Source organism: Jaculus jaculus, chromosome 14 (assembly GCF_020740685.1).
Source record: "Jaculus jaculus isolate mJacJac1 chromosome 14, mJacJac1.mat.Y.cur, whole genome shotgun sequence".
Classification (NCBI taxonomy): Eukaryota; Metazoa; Chordata; class Mammalia; order Rodentia; family Dipodidae; genus Jaculus; species Jaculus jaculus.
In genome coordinates this window covers 65,653,572-65,672,668 of record NC_059115.1, presented here as the reverse complement: position 1 = coordinate 65,672,668, position 19,097 = coordinate 65,653,572, and the positions used below count along the sequence as shown (strand labels likewise).

General features: G+C 38.9%; 1 protein-coding gene across 6 annotated transcripts in view; it reads left to right on the top strand.

Moving 5' to 3' along the window:
• Window positions 1-19,097, top strand: part of Pparg (peroxisome proliferator activated receptor gamma) — a 160,606-nt gene that overhangs the window by 119,388 nt on the left and 22,121 nt on the right. For 5 of the 6 annotated variants that reach the window (XM_045133965.1, XM_045133963.1, XM_045133966.1 and 2 more), the window contains exon 6: window positions 10,229-10,428. The exons of the other annotated variant lie outside the window; for it this stretch is intronic. In XM_045133965.1, the coding sequence (XP_044989900.1) occupies window positions 10,229-10,428 (200 nt within the window). The remainder of the gene's footprint in view (window positions 1-10,228; window positions 10,429-19,097) is intronic. 6 annotated transcript variants of the gene reach the window in all.

Genomic DNA, 19,097 nt, shown 5'->3' with positions numbered 1-19,097 from the left:
CGCGCTCTCCCTCTCTCTCTCTCTCTCTCTCTCTTTCTCTCTCCCTCCCCCTCTTTCTCTGTCAAATAAGTAAATAAATAAAAAATAAAATGTTTTAAAAAGAGCATGTCCTCTATGATCTGAAGGCATCCCACTAGACTCCACTTTGTGAAAGTTCTACTGCATCCTGCTAACACCAACTGAGGACAACTCTTTAGTATATAGGCTTTTGGGAAACAGTCCAGATCCAAATGACATCATACAGCTAAAACTCTTCAGGTAGAGCTTTCAGCTTGGTTGTGTCACGTTGCCTAAATTTGTAGAAGGATGTGATTTTAGAATCCTTTCAGTGGGGAACAAGGCACTCAGATGTTAGAATGATGTGCTTGAATACATTTTTGTTTTTCTGTAAGTAATCAAAAGAAACACGTGTTCCCATTATTTTTATCATTCAACAAGTCATTTCTAGACCATTTCTAGTCCCACTGATTGCTCAGAAGTCAACTGTATCATTCCAAACACAACCAACTCAGTATCATCGCATCTAAACCACCTTAACAAGAAAGCATAAAATGCCAATGAAGCAGAACTAAAAGCCCAGCTCCTAGGCCACACAGAGGAGCCTGTAATATATTAAAAGATCTCTGCATCTGATCGTGCATCAACTACCATTTGTCAGAGAAACTGGCACTTGTAGAATGGATTATGTTGCTTTTTCAAATGGATATTTCCATGTATTTTTAATTTTATTTTGAAGTTCTCTACTTTTTATTGAAAAGGCTTTCTATTAGGTCCTAGATATTAACCATTTTTAAACACATTTTTTATTTTTAAGAAAATAGTTATAAAGAATTTTAATAAATGAATATTTAATATTCAGGACTTTTAATGTATGAACTACATAGTAGATTTAGTGTGAATACATTATTTTAACTGAGAATCTCACTCTAGCCTAGGCTGACCTAGAACTCACTCTGTAGCCCAGGCTGGCCCAGCCTCAGCTTCCCAAGTGTTGGGGAATAAAGGCATGTGCCACTATACTCAGCTTCATTTGTTTTAATCTAAAGTGGAGGAAAATTAGCTTGTGCAACTGATTCAGTCATGTTTTCCCTATAATGTTGAAATTTTATCTTAAAAACTGCTTTTGGATCCAGGTGTGGTGGCACATGCCTTTAATCCCAGCACTCGGGAGGCAGATGTAGGAGGATCACCGTGAGTTTGAGACTACATAGTGAATTCCAGGTCAGCCTGGGCTACAGAGTAAGACCCCACCTCGAAAAAAAATATTGTGCTGTTGGGGACCAGGGAAATGACTGAGTAACTAACCGTGTTTCCTTACAAAACCTAACAACCCAGGTTAGACTCCCCAGAACCCAGGTAAAAGGCAGATTCAAAGTGACATGGTACATGGGTCTTTGAATCAATGTTCCATGACACTGGGAGGTGGAACTAGCGAAGGTCATGGGCCAGACTTCTTTGTAGCAGTGGCCAGAGACCCTGCCTCAAAGGAGGTGGAGCACAGACAACTCCTCGGACCTCCTACCATGCACCACAGCATGTGTGCCCATAAACACATATAAATAAATAAATATTCATTAAATTATGCTTTTCATAAGTTTAAAAATTAGTGAAACCTTAGCTTTGCTGATCAGGCTGTCCTAAGATACAAATTGATGTTTGTTTGTTTGTTTTTTCCCTTTTATTTGAGATAAAATGCTGACAACCTTAAAAATAGTTGCAGTGGTTTCGTAAAAATCTTTTAACACGTGTTTTCACAAGTTTCTGTGACACTCAGCATGTTTAAGGTAGTTGTCTTAGTACTCTGGAAATAGTAGCTCTACTATGCAGGGAAGCCTGAATGATAACTAGGATTAAGCTTTATTGCTTTTTATTTTTTTCATCTTTGACATAGTTTGGATCTGAAATGTCCCCCAAAGGCCCACATGTTACGTGCTTTTTTCCAGTTCCTGATGCTATTGGAAAGTGGTAGGGTTTACTTAGGCCATGGGTCGTTGCCCTTGAAGAGGAGAAGGAGACCCTGGTCCCTTTCTGTCTCTGCTTCCTGGCCACTGTAGGCTAAATAGGCGTCTTCTGCCCATCATGATGTACTTCACCACCACATGCAAAAAATAACACTATTCACAATCACCTTTGTGTTGTGAAGAAAAATTACCCAGTAAATGTCACCTTACAGAAAAGGTGACAAGAGTCCTACTGCACAAGGGCTGTGACATCAGACATCTGCTTAGGTGAGAAGGATAGAGGCAATAAAGAAAGAAACAGGTGTGTGCTTCTGGTCTCCCCTTCAAGAGTATCTTTTTCATCTTGGCATCTTGCAGCGTAGTCTGTATAGCATAGTGTCTTGTATCAAACAGGTATTCAGTAAGTGAATTACATGCTGTTGTTTTAGACTTCAGATTATTGTAGATTAAATTAGAGGATGAGGTAGTGGTGGTTTGCTTGTTTCTGCTTTGGAAAGAAACTTAAGTAAATGTTTAATGTCCTCTATAGGTAATTTTTAAAAATGTTACTCCTACATAAAAAACGGCTTAATGTTGATGCTAGTTGATTCTTCATGTCCTTCATGCAAACTGAAAAATGTTAAGTCCAATTCCTAAAATACCTCAAAATGCATAAACTGGTTCTTGATTTTTGTATCTTGTTTTTATTAATGAGGGGTGACGAGCTAGAAGAGTGGCTCAGTGGTAGAATGCTTGCCTAGTACACTTGAGGCCCTAGGTTCCATCTCAGCATTGCAGAAGAGAGAGAGAAGCAGAGAAGTGGAAAAACATTGCTTATTGGCAATAGTTATACAAATAGCAAACAAGTTTTATATACTTCACATATAGAAAACATGTAAGAGATGAAAAACCTGACCATGACACATGGTCTTACTAATTGTCAAAAGCCTGCCATGAATACAAATTCACTCCTAAATGTTGGAAGACAAAAATATTTTTAAGATTATTCTTATTTATTTATTTGAGAGAGGAAAATAGGCAGAATGAGAGAGAGAGAGAGAGAGAGAGAGAGAGAGAGAATGGGCACTCCCAGACCTCCACCCACTGCAAATGAACTCCAGATGCATGCACCACCTTGTGCATCTGGCTTACATGGGTACTGAGGAGTCAAACTGAAGTGCTTGGCTTTGCAGGCAAATGCCTTAACCACTAAGCAATCTCTCCAGACCCAAGATATTATTTATTTATTTACTTATTTGCAAGCAGAGAGAGAGAGAGAATGGGCCTGCTAGGGCCTCCAGCCACTGCAAATGAACTATAGACATCTGTGCTACTTTGTGCATTTAGCAGATACTGGGGAATTGAACTCAAGTTGTTAGGCTTTGCAGGCAAGCTCCTTAACTGTTAAAACATCTCTCTAGCCTGACAAAAATATTTTCAATAAGCACCACTTATTTCATTCTCTTTTTATCTTGATTTATCATTTTCAAAATATGCTTTAATCTGATAGGTAGGTACTTTGAATATATATCAATTAATTGTTTCTTAGCACTATATAACAAGATACTTAATTATCCTATTGCTTAAAGGTTGTTCAGTAATATCTGTATTAAGTATCCAGTGTTAAATTGATCATATGCTAATAGAAGACTATTGCATCATGTGTATGCTAATATATTTTTATCATAAATTAATGAGCCTCTATCAAGTCTGTCTTCCTGAAAGGAGCCTACCAATTCTGATATTGACAATTTTTTAAACCAAAGTACATTGCTTTGTAAGTAAATTTGTCTTTTATTTGTATGTGCAGTGACAGGGACTAAACTTGCTAGGTACATGCTATACTACAGTATCACATACCCTGCCCTCTGTAGGTGATTAATTATCTCAAATATAAAACTGAATCCCAGTGCTCCTTAAAGTTGCTATATGACATCTGTACAACAGACAGAATGTGCCTTTTTTATTTTGTTGGGCCACAAAAACTAAACAAATACTGCTTTAGAAAAAGATAAGAACACACTGGTCATACCTCTAGAGATCTTCTTTTCCAAGTCCCCCATCCTGTAGATAAAGAAATTAACTTTCTGAAAACCATATAACTTGTTTTTCACAGAGCAGAAACTACTAAGTAGACTTCCTGACTACATTGAATGCAGTGTCAATTCCACTGCCTTCCAGAGGCCAAAAGTTCTAACCCAGTGACTCACAGTATCAGAGCATTTTCTTGTGTCTTTTGATATTAATCATTATGGTAGAAGACTGGAAAAAACATACTTATATGTGTACCACGCTTTCTATTTTTGGTTCCTAATCTATAATGTTCATCTTTCATTTCTAAGCCTTAACTTCAGTCTTCTAGGGAACCATCCAACCTCCATAACTTCCTTCATCTTGGTTCCCAGATTCTTTGCTCAAAGGATGGAAACTGGGCTAGATATTTAGTGGCATGACTGGTGAGATGGCTTAGAGGTTAAGGCACTTGTCTGTGAAGCCTAAGGACCCAGGTACAATTCCTCAGTACCCATATAAGCCAGATGCACAAGGTGGCACATGTGTCTGGCTGGAGGCCCTGGTATGCTCTCTCTCCAAACTCACACACTCTTTCTCTTTCTCTTTCTCTTTCTCTTTCTCTTTCTCTCTCTCTCTCTCTCTCTCTCTCTCTCTCTCTCTCTCTCTCTCTTTCTCTCTCTCTCTCTCTCTCTCCAAGTAAGTAAATAAGTAAAATAAGTATTTAAAATAATAAAAATGGATTTAGTGGCATGGTAAAGCACTTGCCTAGCATGTACCACACAGGCAAGAGAGAGAGAGAGAAACAGAAAGAATTACTCAACCAAAAATACCAGTCCTAGCAACTTCAAAAAGATAAGAGATAGGCTGATAAACTGGGTTTTGGGGTTGGTTCTTTATCTGTTAGGGAGAACAGTGTGCTATGGCTGCTGTTCTGATCTATGCCCCACAGAAAGCATAGTTTCCACAGATTACTTGGTCCACAAGAATAGAAGCTATGATTAGGAAGCATGACCATGTGCCAGGTACCTTGCTAAACACTTCCTGTGCTCCCTCATTACTCACCTGAGGTGTGAAGGTATGATTATATGGGACTCCAAAGCAATAAATGCAATCAATTTTTTTCCTTTAAAAAAATAAAAAGGGTGGCTGGGCAAGGTGGCCCATGCCATTAATCCCAGCACTCAGGAGGCAGACATAAGAGGATCACTGTGAGTTCAAGACCAGCCTGAGATTACATAGTGAATTCCAGGTCAACCTGAGCTAGCACAAGACCCTACCTCAAAAATAACAACCAAGGAAGCCAGGCATGGTGGCACATGCCTTTCATCCCAGCACTCAGGAGACAGAGGTAAGAGGACCGTCGCGAGTTAGAGGGCACCTGAGACTACATAGTGAATTCCAGGTCAGCCTGGACCAGAGTGAGACCCTACCTCAAAAAAAAAAAAAGGGCTGGAGGGATGGCTTAGTGGGTAAGGCATTGGCCTGCAAAGCCAAAGGACCCAGGTTCTATTCCTCAGGACCCACGTTAGCTAGATGCACAAGGGTGCACATGTGTCTGGAGTTCGTTTGCAGTGGCTGAAGGCCCTGGAGTGCCCATTCTCTCTCTCTCTCCCCCTCACTTTCCTCTTTCTCTCTGTCAAATAGTAAATAAAAATAAGGGCTGGAGAGATGGCTTAGCGGTTAAGTGCTTGCCTGTGAAGCCTAAGGACCCGGTTCAAGGCTCAATTCCCCAGGACCCACGTTATCCAGATGCACAAGGGGGCGCACGTGTCTGGAGTTCGTTTGCAGTGGCTAGAGGCCCTGGTGCACCCATTCTCTCTATATATCTCTACCCCTTTCTCTCTCTGTCACTTTCAAATAAATAAATAAAAATAACCAAAAATATTTTTAAAAATAAATAAATAAAATATTTTTTATAATTTAAAAAATAGCAACCAAAAAAACAAAATAATAAGGTACACAGTAGTAATCAGAGAACCTAGGATTTGAAGACAGGAGAATCAGGAGTTCAAGGTTATCCTGACATACATAGCAAGTTTGAAACTAGCTTGGCCTATATGAGACTCAATCTCAAACAAATAAATATAAATAAAATGTCTACTTCTACTTCAGATTTGTGTTTGTTAATGCAGATTCAGTTCCACCAACAGGAGGTATCATTCATCCCTTTTCTGACCCTCTGATACATAAAAATGCTAAAATCACTTGTGTCATTTGTACCTAATCTGTAGCATAGTCACTTAGCAATGCCAACACTTTGTTTATAAGATTTAGCCCTTTGCAGTTACTTCAAATTAAGAGCATTTACACTTTTTTATATCCTAGCACATGGACTTTGATTTAATATAGTCTAATCAAAATGATTTGAAAAGCTTTCCTTTGGCTATTTTTGTTAGGTATAAGAAAGCAAGACTATCAATGTAAGAAGTGTTTATCTTTGGCTATTCAAATTAGCTATTATGGGACTGAAGAGATGGTTTGCAAATCCTGACAGCCTGGGTTCAATTGTCCAGTACCCATGTAAAGTTAGATGCAAAAAGTGGTGCATGCACTTTGTTTGTAGTGGCAAGAGGCCCTGGTATACCACTTCTCTTTCTCTCCCATGCTTTCTCTTCCTCTCTCTCTCACTCTCTCTCTCTCCCCTTACAAATAAATAAATAAAACTACTTATAAATAAATTAGCTATTTTGTTTACCCACTAAGGAAAAAAATGCTTTCTTAGACATGTAAACTCCTATGAATGCTTATAGTTTCTTGACTGTGAAAATTTGACCAGAGCTTAGAACATTCAGTAGTCAGGCAATGTTCATTCATCAATGAAGACATAGTATTGAGTGGTCTGTGAAATAGTGGGTGATTTTAGCACTGCTGTCTAAATACATGACAACTGATTTTGTAAAGCTTTATACCACAATTTCTGTGGGTGTCTTTATTTTGGTTTTGGTTTTCCTTCTTTCAGTGCTAAAAACCAAACCCAGGGCTTCTTCATGAATGCAAGTACTCTACCACTGAGCCATATGCCCACCCCACAATTTCTTCTTCTTTTAATATGTCATAATTCATCACTTCTCAGCCTTTTGGCTAAGATCAAGTGTAATATATCACAATTCTTATTTTCCCTTTGTAAACTTCCCAATGTACATATTGACTCATTTTTCTCTTTTTAAATTGATATTTTGGAGTTTAATTCATCACACATTTATTGTATAGTGTGTGTATTTTGTTACACCCAGGAGTGAAGATAAAGTCTGCTGCCTATTGTTTCTATGCTAATAGAATAGCCAATATAAGCCTACTAAAAGCATTGTAATAGCTTGAAACACAAATTAATTTGTGCATAAGAGAGAGTCTAGTATTTAGGAAAGTTTTTCACCGCCCAATTTTTTATATGTTCCTATGAGGGCATAGGGATGGCTTATTCAAAGGTTCCATTAGAGACATGTAATTTTAGAATGACACTAAGTGATTCTAACATGTTCTAACTCCTCATTCTTCTTGTGATTAATAGAGAAGGAAGCACTACTACATAAACAGAGGACAAGTAAGCAAATGATTGGTTCTGTGAGAAGAAGGTGCTGGTTAAGAATGGCTTCACAGATAATTTTAAAAGAATTTTCTGTCTGGGGTTATGTTGTTTTGGTGTGTATGTGTATGTTCATCTATGTGAGCACAGGCACATGTGCATGCCACAGTTATAAAGGTCAGGAGACAACTTCGACTGTCAGTCCTTGCCTTCCACTTTGTTTGCAGCAAGGTCTCTTCCTGTTCACTGTGCTGGCTTTGCCAGGCTACCTGGCCCACAAGCTTCCAGGTGATTTTCTCCTCTCTGTCTCCCCTCCTGCCCAAGGCATGCTGGGATTACAGATGCTAGTATGCAGTACCTAGCTGTTACATGGATCCTGGGGATGTGAACTCAGGTACTCACACTTGTATGACAAGAGTTTATCCTTTGAGCTATCTCCCAAGACCCTTGTTTTTGTTTTTGTTATTTTTTTAATTTTATTTAAAAATGTGTTATACAAGGACCTGTACCCGCCTTCATTATGACTAGAAAATAGAGCAGAAAAGAAAACATTACAGATGACTAGCATGAGCAGAGCTGTGAAAGAGTGAGTGATGAGCCTCATATCCTGAGCACAGCAAATCTGAGAGGGAGGGCTTCTCAGTGCACCAGGATGCAAGCAGCCATCCCCCATCCCTGTGCAACTAAAAAAAGAGAACAGGACATGTAAGGAGGGAAACAAGATTTATTTTATATTCATTTTATTTATTTATTTGACAGAGAAAGAGAGAAGGAGAGAGAGAGAGAATAGGCATGTGAGGGCCTCCAGCCATGGCAAATGAACTCCAGGCGAGTGCACCCCCTTGTACATCTGGCTAATGTGGGTGCTGGGGAATCGAGGTCCTTTGGCTTTGAGTCAAATGCCTTAACAACTAAGCCATCCGTCCAGCCCAAAACAAGATCTTTTTAATGGCAATTTTTTCAAAGATTTCTATTTGAAGGGCTCAAATAGTATATATTTATCAAAAGTATTTAAGTATAATATAATTTAATTAAACTGAGAGGTAAGTCTTTTCCTTTCTAATTCCAAGCAAGGTCTAAGAAGGCCCTTGTAGCAAGTAGTTTTATTAATTGGTGATAAAGTTTAGAGTCAACTGAGACGAATTTACAAATTTGAGACTAAAGAGTACAAATCATTCTCTTCTTTGGCAAACTTAAAATAAAATTCAGCTAGGCATGATGGTGCACACTTGTAATTCCTGCATGAAGGAGGCTGGGGCAGGAGCAGGAGTTCTAGGCCAGCCTGGGCTAAAGACCCAATCTCAAAATAATAATAATAATATAAAATAAGATCTGCTAACTGTAGAACCTGTACTTAGCATGCACAAGACCCTATACTTAATCCCCAGCACAAAAATAAAATTAATAAGGAATGAAATTCACTAAGAATGTAGATATAAATGTTTGTAGGCAATTTGTCTTATGGTAGACATACTACCTTTGGTATAACATAGCAAAAAACCTATTATCTGCTGTTTCCTATAATAAGCAATTATTGACTGAGTACCACTGAATACTAGAAACATAAGTGAATGTGATATAATCTTTGCATACACATTTATTGTCTAATGAGGGGGACAATTAAGAAACCTCGTCACCTTGGTAAGTGTCAAATAGAGCAGCACAGAGTATTGGGTAGGATACCAACATGTCCCATTGTATGAAATCAGAGTCCAAAGAACACGTCCAAAGTAACATTACTCAACATGATATTTTACAGATAGTATTGGTAGAGAAGCAGGATAAAGAGATGATTAATAATTTTCTGTATTTAGGGTCTTGTACTTGCTAGGTAAGTACTTTATCCCCAAGCTATGTCCCAGCTCCAACAAAATAGTTTCTACAACTTGGGCCTCAAATCTTGCCTTTGCTTTTTTTTTTCTTTTACTTTTATACTTCCTCTCCTCTCAAGAGACCAAATGTTAAGATATTGTCTTTCTAACAAACATCACCAAGTGGTAATTCTCAAGTCAGGGGAATAAATCTGGCTTCTCTCCATTAAACGTAAAAGTTCTCCATCCTAAAAAATGAAATAAAGCACTGTCAGATTTCTTTTAAGAGGGACAAGACAGCCCATACAAACAGAATAAATCCTGTTTGCACGACTTTTAATTCTGTGTAGTTCCTTACTTTAATTCATGAAACACAGAGATCCTCCTGCTTGACCTTTTATAAAGTGTGAAGACTATCAAGATAAATAAGACCGTGTCCCTAGCCTTGAGGATATTATTCTATAGTGGAATAAGTAATCATCTAGAGCAAATAATTACAGTACAGTGTGAACATTGCTGTCATTGAAGTATTAAGTGTTGGTGGTATAAAGAGGAAGAAAAAAATAACTGTACTCAAAAACCTCATAAAGAAAGTGACATTTGAATTGGATCTTAAGGGATTAACAGGTGTTGGCTCTTAATTAGTTCATATTTAAATAAACAGATGCTCCTCAGTGGGCCAAACAAACTTTCCCATCCTCCTAACAGGATCATTTGTTATTTTTTTAATTAAAGGAGCAAAGACTTTAATTTTTACTTATTTGTGCTACTATTGTGAAATAAAAACATGAGCAAAGTGGTAGATAGAAAGCAGAACTTGAGCTGGGTGGAGAGAGGAAGAGCTCTTACTCTGTGGGAACTAGGGCTGTAGAGAACACAGTGCACATTAGAGCAGTAGTAATGATTCAGTGATTCATCCTGTCATTCCTCTTCCTCTATAGCCATCAGGTTTGGGCGGATGCCACAGGCCGAGAAGGAGAAGCTGTTGGCGGAGATCTCCAGTGATATCGACCAGCTGAACCCAGAGTCTGCTGATCTCCGGGCCCTGGCAAAGCATTTGTATGACTCATACATAAAGTCCTTCCCGCTGACCAAAGCCAAGGCGAGGGCGATCTTGACAGGAAAGACAACAGACAAATCAGTTAGTTCTCTTCTGCTGTCTTCATTGGGGCTGGCTGGGGATGAGGGTTGTTTCCTTTGAGCAAATGATTTGCCATGTTGCACATGCATGTGCAGAATATTGTTCAGCTGTGGGCTGTTAACATTTCATAGACTGTCTAAAACATAGGAAGTGTCTTCAGATGGGATAAGTAAACATTATTCTGAAAACGGACTAAGCCCTTTGTAATAAGAATATTTGAGAATAACATAAGAATGTATAGGTGACCTTAACTCTACTGAATGGACTCAAAGCCCCCTAATTCGAACCCCCTCTTTTAGGACCAACCTCTTTCTTTAGCATCAAAATAACTGGCCACAACCACAGTCAATTCAAGCAGCTGGGAGAAGCTTGACCAGGTTTGGAAAGATGTTGGGCCCTAATACTTTTACCTTTCAGAACTTCCAGAGGAACCACTTGTATAAAGTTCAACATGGGCATAAAAGTACATCCAGATATTGTGCAACTCTTCTTTCCTTATAGTGCCCGTTGTTTGTTTATTCCTGGGGAACTGGAAGATCTACCTTTTATCACCTACATGGGTTTTAACCTTCTGTAAGGATCTAGGCTACCTAAATTCTTTGGGTGATTTTTTTTTTGTAAGTGTGTGTGGTGTTAGAGACTAAACCCAAGGAGGCTTCAAGCATGCTACACATGTGTGCTAGAGTTGAGATGCATCCCCAACCCTCAAAAGTTTTTTAAGAAGCAGAACTCTTCCTAAACAAGAAGCTGAGGAAAGCAACATGGAATTATATTAAAACAAAACAAAACTATACCTGGATCCCGTTTCCAGTTCTGCCACAGTTGGGAGTGTGACCTGAATGATGTTTCCATACCTTTAGTTTTTACAGATTATAAGGTCTACAAAATGTCCCTAGGCATAATAGCTGCAGAACCATGCAGCAGACACGAGCCCAGGTCTTGAAAGTCCTGGGTGTAGTCATTTGTTTTCAAGTGAACACCTTCAGGATGGTAAGGGAACTACCAGATAGATACGTGTAACTTTGTACGCAGATTTTAGAGGAAATCTTACCTTTTTAATATAGCTTGATGACTATCTCAGGATGTTATTCTTTTCTTTTAGCTAAATGACTTAGTAAGAGTAAAATCAGCTAACAGAGAGACAAGGAGGTAGCTGAGTTGCTTCTTGTAAAAGAAGTCGTTGATAGTTCATGATAATGCACCTGCATCCAGTAGTTACAATTTCAAGATTTTACACATGACTTGCTCTCAGGTCACAGGGCTATCTTATGGCTGCTAGGACTTATTATCCTCTTTTTAGAGACAAAGAAACTGGATTGGAGAGATAGCTTAGCAGTTAAGGTATTTGCCTGCAAAGCCAAAGGATCCCCGTTCAATTCTCCAGGACCTACGTAAGCCAAATGCACAAGGGAGTGCATGTGTCTGGAATTCATTTGCAGTGGCTGAAGGCCCTTACATGCCCATTCTCATTCTCTCTCTCTCTCTGTCTCTCTCTCTGTCTCTCTTTCTCTTTCTCAAATAAATAAATAATCCCAGCACCCAGGAGGCAGAGGTAGGAGGATCGCTGTGAATTCGAGGCCACCATGAGACTACATAATGAATTCCAGGTCAGCCTGGGCCAGAGTGAGACCCTACCTTGGGAAAAAAAAAAAGAAAGAAAGAAACTGAGGCCCACAGAGGCCAAACATTCTGCCCTAACCATCAAGAATTTATATTTACACCACTAGTGGCCCACTAACCCATCTTTGTTCTGAAGGACAAAGACCAAACCACTGGAAATTACTCAGAAATCCCATCCCAGTTGACTTGTTGGCTCTCTAAATCTTTGAGGGAAAAATAAGATAATTGGAGGTCCTTCATGTAATAAATATCTAGTAAGCTATTTTAAGGGAAAGGACTACCATTTCTTGATTATAGACATCCATCTCAGAGGCCAGGCATTGTCATTTTCTTTTCTCTAGTGCTCTGCCCATAAGAGTTACTCAGGCTTTATTTGTTTAATTGAATTAAAAAACATTGTTGATGCCCTTTGAAATTCTGGACTTTCAACAGAGGGTTTCTCACTAGCCCAATATTTGTTCACCAAACTAGACATTAGTGATTGGATAGTAACAAAATTGCCTCTAGTTAAAGTCTGGAAAAAGAAAAGCTGGGCCAAATTAAAATAATCCATTTGCTGATTACTAAAAACTGAAATCAAATTGTTTGGTGCTCTATCTTCCACCTTATCTACCAAATCAAATTAAGCACCAGTGGAAAGAAATAGATCAGGAGGAACATGGAAGAGAAACCCAAAATGTTATTTGCAGTGAGACTTGTTCTTTATCAGTGTGGTCATATTATTCATTTGATAGCATCTATCTCAGGGGTGTTACACTATCTCTTGGCCAGGACTGTGAAAGCTAAGATTTGCATTGATAGGGAAAGTTCTGCTGAAGTATGGCCTCTCGAGAGGGTGGGGGATGTGAGAAAGTGGCTGAGGCTGTGAAGAGAGCAGCTTAGGTCTCATTATACGCCTGCCTGGCTTGCAGCTGATGTCATCAGCATTGGTTAGGCCAAGCCTGGGGGAGGCTGCTCAGTGTAGTGGTTGACCAATTATACAAAACCTTTGGAAAAGGAAATGACTGGCCTGAACAGACCATTCTTTAAATTTATCTCACTGATCTATTTAACTATAACCTCTATGTACCCACCAACTGCCCTCTTAGCCTTCTCCTCCAGGCCAACAGGGGCCTCTCCCCCTTCCCCAGATAAAACCTCCTTCTTCCATATCTTATTCCCTGGGCCACTTGCACCTTTCAAAACAGATAAATGTTCCTGTGCTCCTCCTATCAACTTCAACATCATACCCTACGTTTCATCAACTTGCCTAAAAGAATATGGGCTGGGAGTTTTAGACTTGCCACTAGGGAAAAATTAGCTATAGAACTACCGAAGAAGACATTTTAGAAGCAACCAAGCCTTTTTTTTACCACCCTCAAATAAGATGAAACTGATTTTTCTCACCACCTACTTCCCTTTTGGTGGTTTGTCCAGCCACTTTCTTCTTGAAGAGATCCTGCTGATCTCTGAAACTCTGGAGTGTGCTGGAGGTAGGGCCCATTATTTCTTGAAGGCAGTTTGATAACTGAAAGGACTTTGAAAGTCCCCAGTATTTAACTATCGCCCTGGTGCAATGGTCACACTGGGTGTATCACTGTCACACAATCCCATATTTGTTGATGAAAATAAACAGAGTGGTTTTCAAAAAACCATTCTCAATGCCATGGTTTGTCATAAAACAATAAATAGAAAAACCCTTGGTGTGCCTGCCAACTTTTCACTTCATATCTGAGAGATGGTGAAGCCCAGGCTGTGCTCTATCTTCAAGTAAGAAATAAAGCTTTTTATTTGTACTGTGTTGTACTTTGGATTCCAGAGCATCACACTGTTCATGATGGACATTTGTAGAGTCATTATTCTTATAATAACAGAAGCAAGCTGGTACCATCTGAAAAATGGTCATTTTTAATAGTATATGAAATATGAAACTACCAAATAATAAAACCAATGAGGAATTATAAACAATTGTGAAAACATTTCTGTAACCAGATACATTTGTACAGAGGGCATCAAATCTTCTTACTGACTAGTAATTGGAAAACTATCTGTCTTTGTATCCTACACTTATAGCTAAACAAAGCATGTTTTCTTTTCCCTTCACTTTGGAAGAACCTAAGTGAGAATATCCTCTGCTGAGATGAGAAGCATTGGAGGAGCCCTCAGAGTAAGACAGGCTTGGGAACCCTGGTATGAATAAAGAGTAGAAAACAGTGCCAAGTATTTCCATAGCTGCTGGAGAAGTTAGACTCCTAATATCATTAATCCATCTGTCAATAGTAATTAAACAAATTATTTGTTGCCAGAGTCATCAAGAATACCTAAAGACATGACAGATTTAAACAAATAGTGTTCTTTTTCCATATTTTTATTTATTATTTATTATTTATTTATTTGAAAGAAAGAGGCAACCAGAGACAGAGTAAGTATGGATGCACCAACATGTCCTGTCACTGCAAATGACCTCAACACATACACTACTTTGTGCATCTATCTTTACATGGGTACTGGGGAATTGAAACCAGGCCAACATTCTTTGTAAGCAAATACCTTTAACCACTAAGCAATCTCTCCAACCCCCAAAAGTGTTTTCAGAGAATAAGCAAACCAACAATATTATGGGGTTAGGGGTATAGCTTAGTAACAGAGAACTTTCCTAGTATGTGCAAGGCTCTGGGTTCCATTCCCAGTACGAAATGATGATGATCATGATGACGAGCATGATCACAATATAGCTAAGAAGGAAAACACTTGGATTTTCATTTCAATGGTTGAATTTCATTTGGCCAGCACCCTTGTTTATCCACTGAGTAACTGTTTAGATGTCATTAGATGACTTTTTCAAAGAGCTGTGGCTATGTATTAGTTCATTTGAGTATGAAGAATTCTTATTAAGCTTTCATTTGTTTATCTTAATCCTCAAAACCATGTGGGGAGTCAAAATTATATGTGACCATCTTTCAAACTTCTATCACAAACTGCTACCTCTAGGAACTAGTCATTCAAAAGGTACTGCTTGAGCATCCCAGTGCAGAAGAGCTTCATTTTAAAGCCCTAGTTCATTCCAGAAGAATGATTTTATTGAAAAGTGGAGAAGTCATATAGAAAGCATTGGAAAGGAGACAGGTGAGAGGGAATGCTGGTTCTAGGTCAGGGTTTGCTGTACTAACTGTTTGACTTTGGAAAGTCTCTTGGTTTCAGTTTCTTATATTCAGAGAGTGATGCATGATTTCTGAGGACCCATTTGGTTCTATAAATCCCACAGCTTTCAACAACAGCAAAACTGGAACCACAGGGGCAGAAACAAAAAGGAACTTGGTGAAACCAAACCAGGGTGTTTGGACTTAACATACATTAACTGTCACCCATAGAGAAGAACATGTGAGTCCAAACAGATAGGAACAAGATGAAAAGGATAGGTCCTAAGAATTCAGAGTTCTTTCTTTCACTCCTTCCTTCCTTTCTTCCTTCTTTCCTTCCTTCCATTCTGCCTTCCTTCCTTCTCTCTCTATCTTTCTTTTTTCCATGTGTGTAGGTAGGTAGGTAGGTCAGGATCTCTTGAAGCTCCAAATGAATGCCAGACACATGTACCACTTGGAGTTTAGCTTTAAGTGGGTGGTGGGCAATCAAACCTGGGCTGACAAACTTTGGTAGACAAGTGGCTTTAATTGCTGACCCATTTCCCAGCCCCAGAATTTAGAGTTCTACCTTGAGAACTTTAAACATCAGAGAGGCCCACAAAATGAGGCTCAAATTTTTCTAAGCCAGTTTGTTGTTCTTGTTTTGTTTTGTTTTGTTTTGTTTTGTTTTGTTTTGTTTTGTTTTGTTTTGTTTTTATAAGGTAGGGTCTCTTGTAACCCAGGCTGGCCTCAAACTCCTCATGTAGCTAACGATCACCTTGAACTAATGATGCTGGAGCCTATACCTCCAAAGTGCTAGAACTACAGGCATGTGCCATCTTAGTTAGCTTTACTCTGTCAAGGTTAGCACATGATTAGCTATGAAAGAGTTGGCTACTACACTAATACATATTTGGCAAACTAGAGAAGTCACCCAGAATAGTCTGTGCTGTGTTGGTTGATCTTTTCCATTTATCTCCTTAACTTGTATCTTATTAGTCAAAAGGAGCTATAAACTCAGTGCCTTTCTGTATAATCTCTTCCCTTTGATAACTTGGATATTAAAATGCTAATGTCAGTGGATTACTAAGAGTACTGTTCTATTTCTTAATCAAAAAAGTAAACTTGGCCTAGAATGCCACTTAATGCTAAAGAACGTGGTCATGTTTATGAAGCTAAAGTCCAGTCTCCAGCATGAAAGAGAGGAAGGAAAAGGAAGTAAGTAAAGAATGAAGGAAAATTATCTTATTCTAAATTATTTTTACTACTGAACCCATTTTTCCTATCATGTTATATTTCATGCAGGAGGAATGCCATAGATCTTAACTAAGTTTAATAAAGTATATGAAACTGTCCCCTTATTCCCATGTTGTCTTTAATATGTGGAGCCATTATATTCAAAATAAAATATAAAATATAGTTGATATATCTCTCCAAAAAGAATTGATTTTCCATTAAAATGCCACATTTTGTTTCCCTAGAATAAAAAATATTGTGTCCAAATGCACCTTTCCTCATTCCATTCTCATCTTTGTCTAGTTTGCCCCACACCTGAAAATTACAAACATCATAATGGCCACAGGCAAGTTCCTTCTGAGGCCGGAAAGGCTTGAGCATCAGAGACTCCCATGCACAGAGCCAATTCCACTGCTCTGAGAGCAATTTTGTTTGTCATTTGCATTCTGAGAGATCCTAACAATGTATATATTTCATGCCCCACAAAACTTGATCAGCCCCTGAGCATGTCCTACTTGTAATTTTCTTTCCTGATAAGCAAGGATGTTTATACAGCCATTTGATGCACTATCTGAAGAGAAACATCATACACTAAAAGTAGAAAGTCGTTGAGTCTAATTTTGAAGATAATGTGACTCCTGCTACAATGGCAAGTCATCAAATGATGTACATGTTAACCCAAAGGGCTAGCTTTGTACAAGGTACAAATATGTGACCATGGAAGTACTGTGTTTTATATAGCATACAGTACCAGACAGTGCTGTTAATGACTCAGCTCCTGTAAAGCTGGCAAGCCATGAGCTTCTTACTAAGTTTAAGGACCAGTAGGTCCCAGTAAAATGTGAAAGTGGTGTGCAACTAGATTGCTTGCAATGTTAAATCTGGTAAATTCCTCTTGAAATTTGACAGATGCTCATAGAGAGGCAGAGAGTATCTATGCAGACTTCGAACTGGAAGACAAACCCCATAGACTGAGATAGCTAGGGACTAAAACCACAGACTCATGGTGTTCATCTGCATGTCGATACCCAGATTCTCTAGAAATGCTGAAGGAATTTTTTAAAAAGCCAAACTGTAATAGTTTGGCATGATGGTAGGGTGCTGATTCCTTTCTCTGTCCTTGAGTGTTTACTGCCAGGATATCCTGCCCAACACTGATTGCCAAGGGGTTAAAGTCACATTGTTGTTAAATTGGGAGAAAAAATTAGCAGGATTTGGTGCCCTATGTTCAGCTATCCTGAAGTTTCAAAAACAGGAACCTGGAGCTTTATATGAGGGGCAAGGGAAGTCAAGGGGAAGAGTCACAAGGGTGATGTACCAGGGCAGAGTTCCAAATAAACCACTTATACAGAGGTGAAAAAATTTGATGCATATGCTCTGTGCCAAGAACCCACATGATTGAGCAGAAGCTCATCCGAAAGCTGAAGTGGGCAGTTCTGGGTATAGTCTTCCCATGTGTGAAAGGCAGTCTGTTGTTTTTGTGCCATGTAGGGTCTCAGGCATTCTAGGCAAGCACTGTACTGGGGAGTCACACCCCAGAGTGATGGTGATTATATGTTTATGGTGTCTGAAGTCCTGTATGTTTGGTTGGACTTCTCATGTTCATTCTATCATGTTCTCATGACAGTAAAGAAAATCAAGAAGCTGAGATATAGCTCAGCTGTAGAATGTTTGTCTGGCATTGCATAAACCAGGCACAGATTTCATGCCTGAAATCTCAGCACTCAGGAGTGGAGTTGAGAGGATCAGACGTTTAAGGTCATCCTCAGCTACATAGTGAGTTTAAGGACAGCCTGGTATGCATAGGCCCCTATCTCAAAAAAGGTAAAGAAAGAGAAGAGGGGGAGAGAGAGAAGGAGAAAAGAAAAGTCAATGTTTTATTAATATAAACTACAATACACTCTCAAGTGCCTGGAAAATGAAGGAAGAAGAGGATGAAATGGTGGAAGGAGGAGGAAGAGAAAAAATTTCTCTAGATCCTATAAAAGCATCATTGTCTGTTTACGTGTTTTCTCATGATTTGAGTCTGACCTTCTGGGAGAACACAGTAAATTTTAATTGATGTGATTGACTCTGCCCTTCTCTTTTCTTCTCCCATTAATAATATTAATCCTGAAAGCAGAGGGTGAACAAAAACGAAATGTCTGAGAAATAAAGTAAGCACAATTTGTTCCTAATTGTCTTAAAGGATTAAAGCCAACAGGCAATCCTGCTTTTGGGTCTTTGGTTCTGTTTTCTTTGGGAGTTTGCTGAGCAGTAAGGTTGAAGTGAATTTAGGACTAACAAAAGTATGTCTAGACTAACTCAAGTGGGTGGTGTTAAAGTTACACGTGAGCTTGGAAAACTGTTCAATATCTGTGTCTCTTCAGTGTGTTATTCCCTCCAGGGGAACAGACAGTAGCAATAGAAGTCCATAATGGAATTTCTGGCCAGTAGATCTTGAAGCTGGCTACCACAGCTACTCATGTACTTACCCAGTAGCCTGCCTTCAAAAAAGAATTCTCAAACTCCTGCTCAAAAGAAATTAGTTTTAATTTCCATTACATATACCTTCCACAGACACTGCTCATGAGAAGTGAATCTATCTTCCCCAGAGAAGATAAAGCAGTCCATGATTTTTAAAAATACTTTATTTATATATTTATTTGAGAAAGATGCAAATAGAGAGAATGTGCATACCAGGTCTCCAGCCACTGCAAATGAACTCCAGACGCA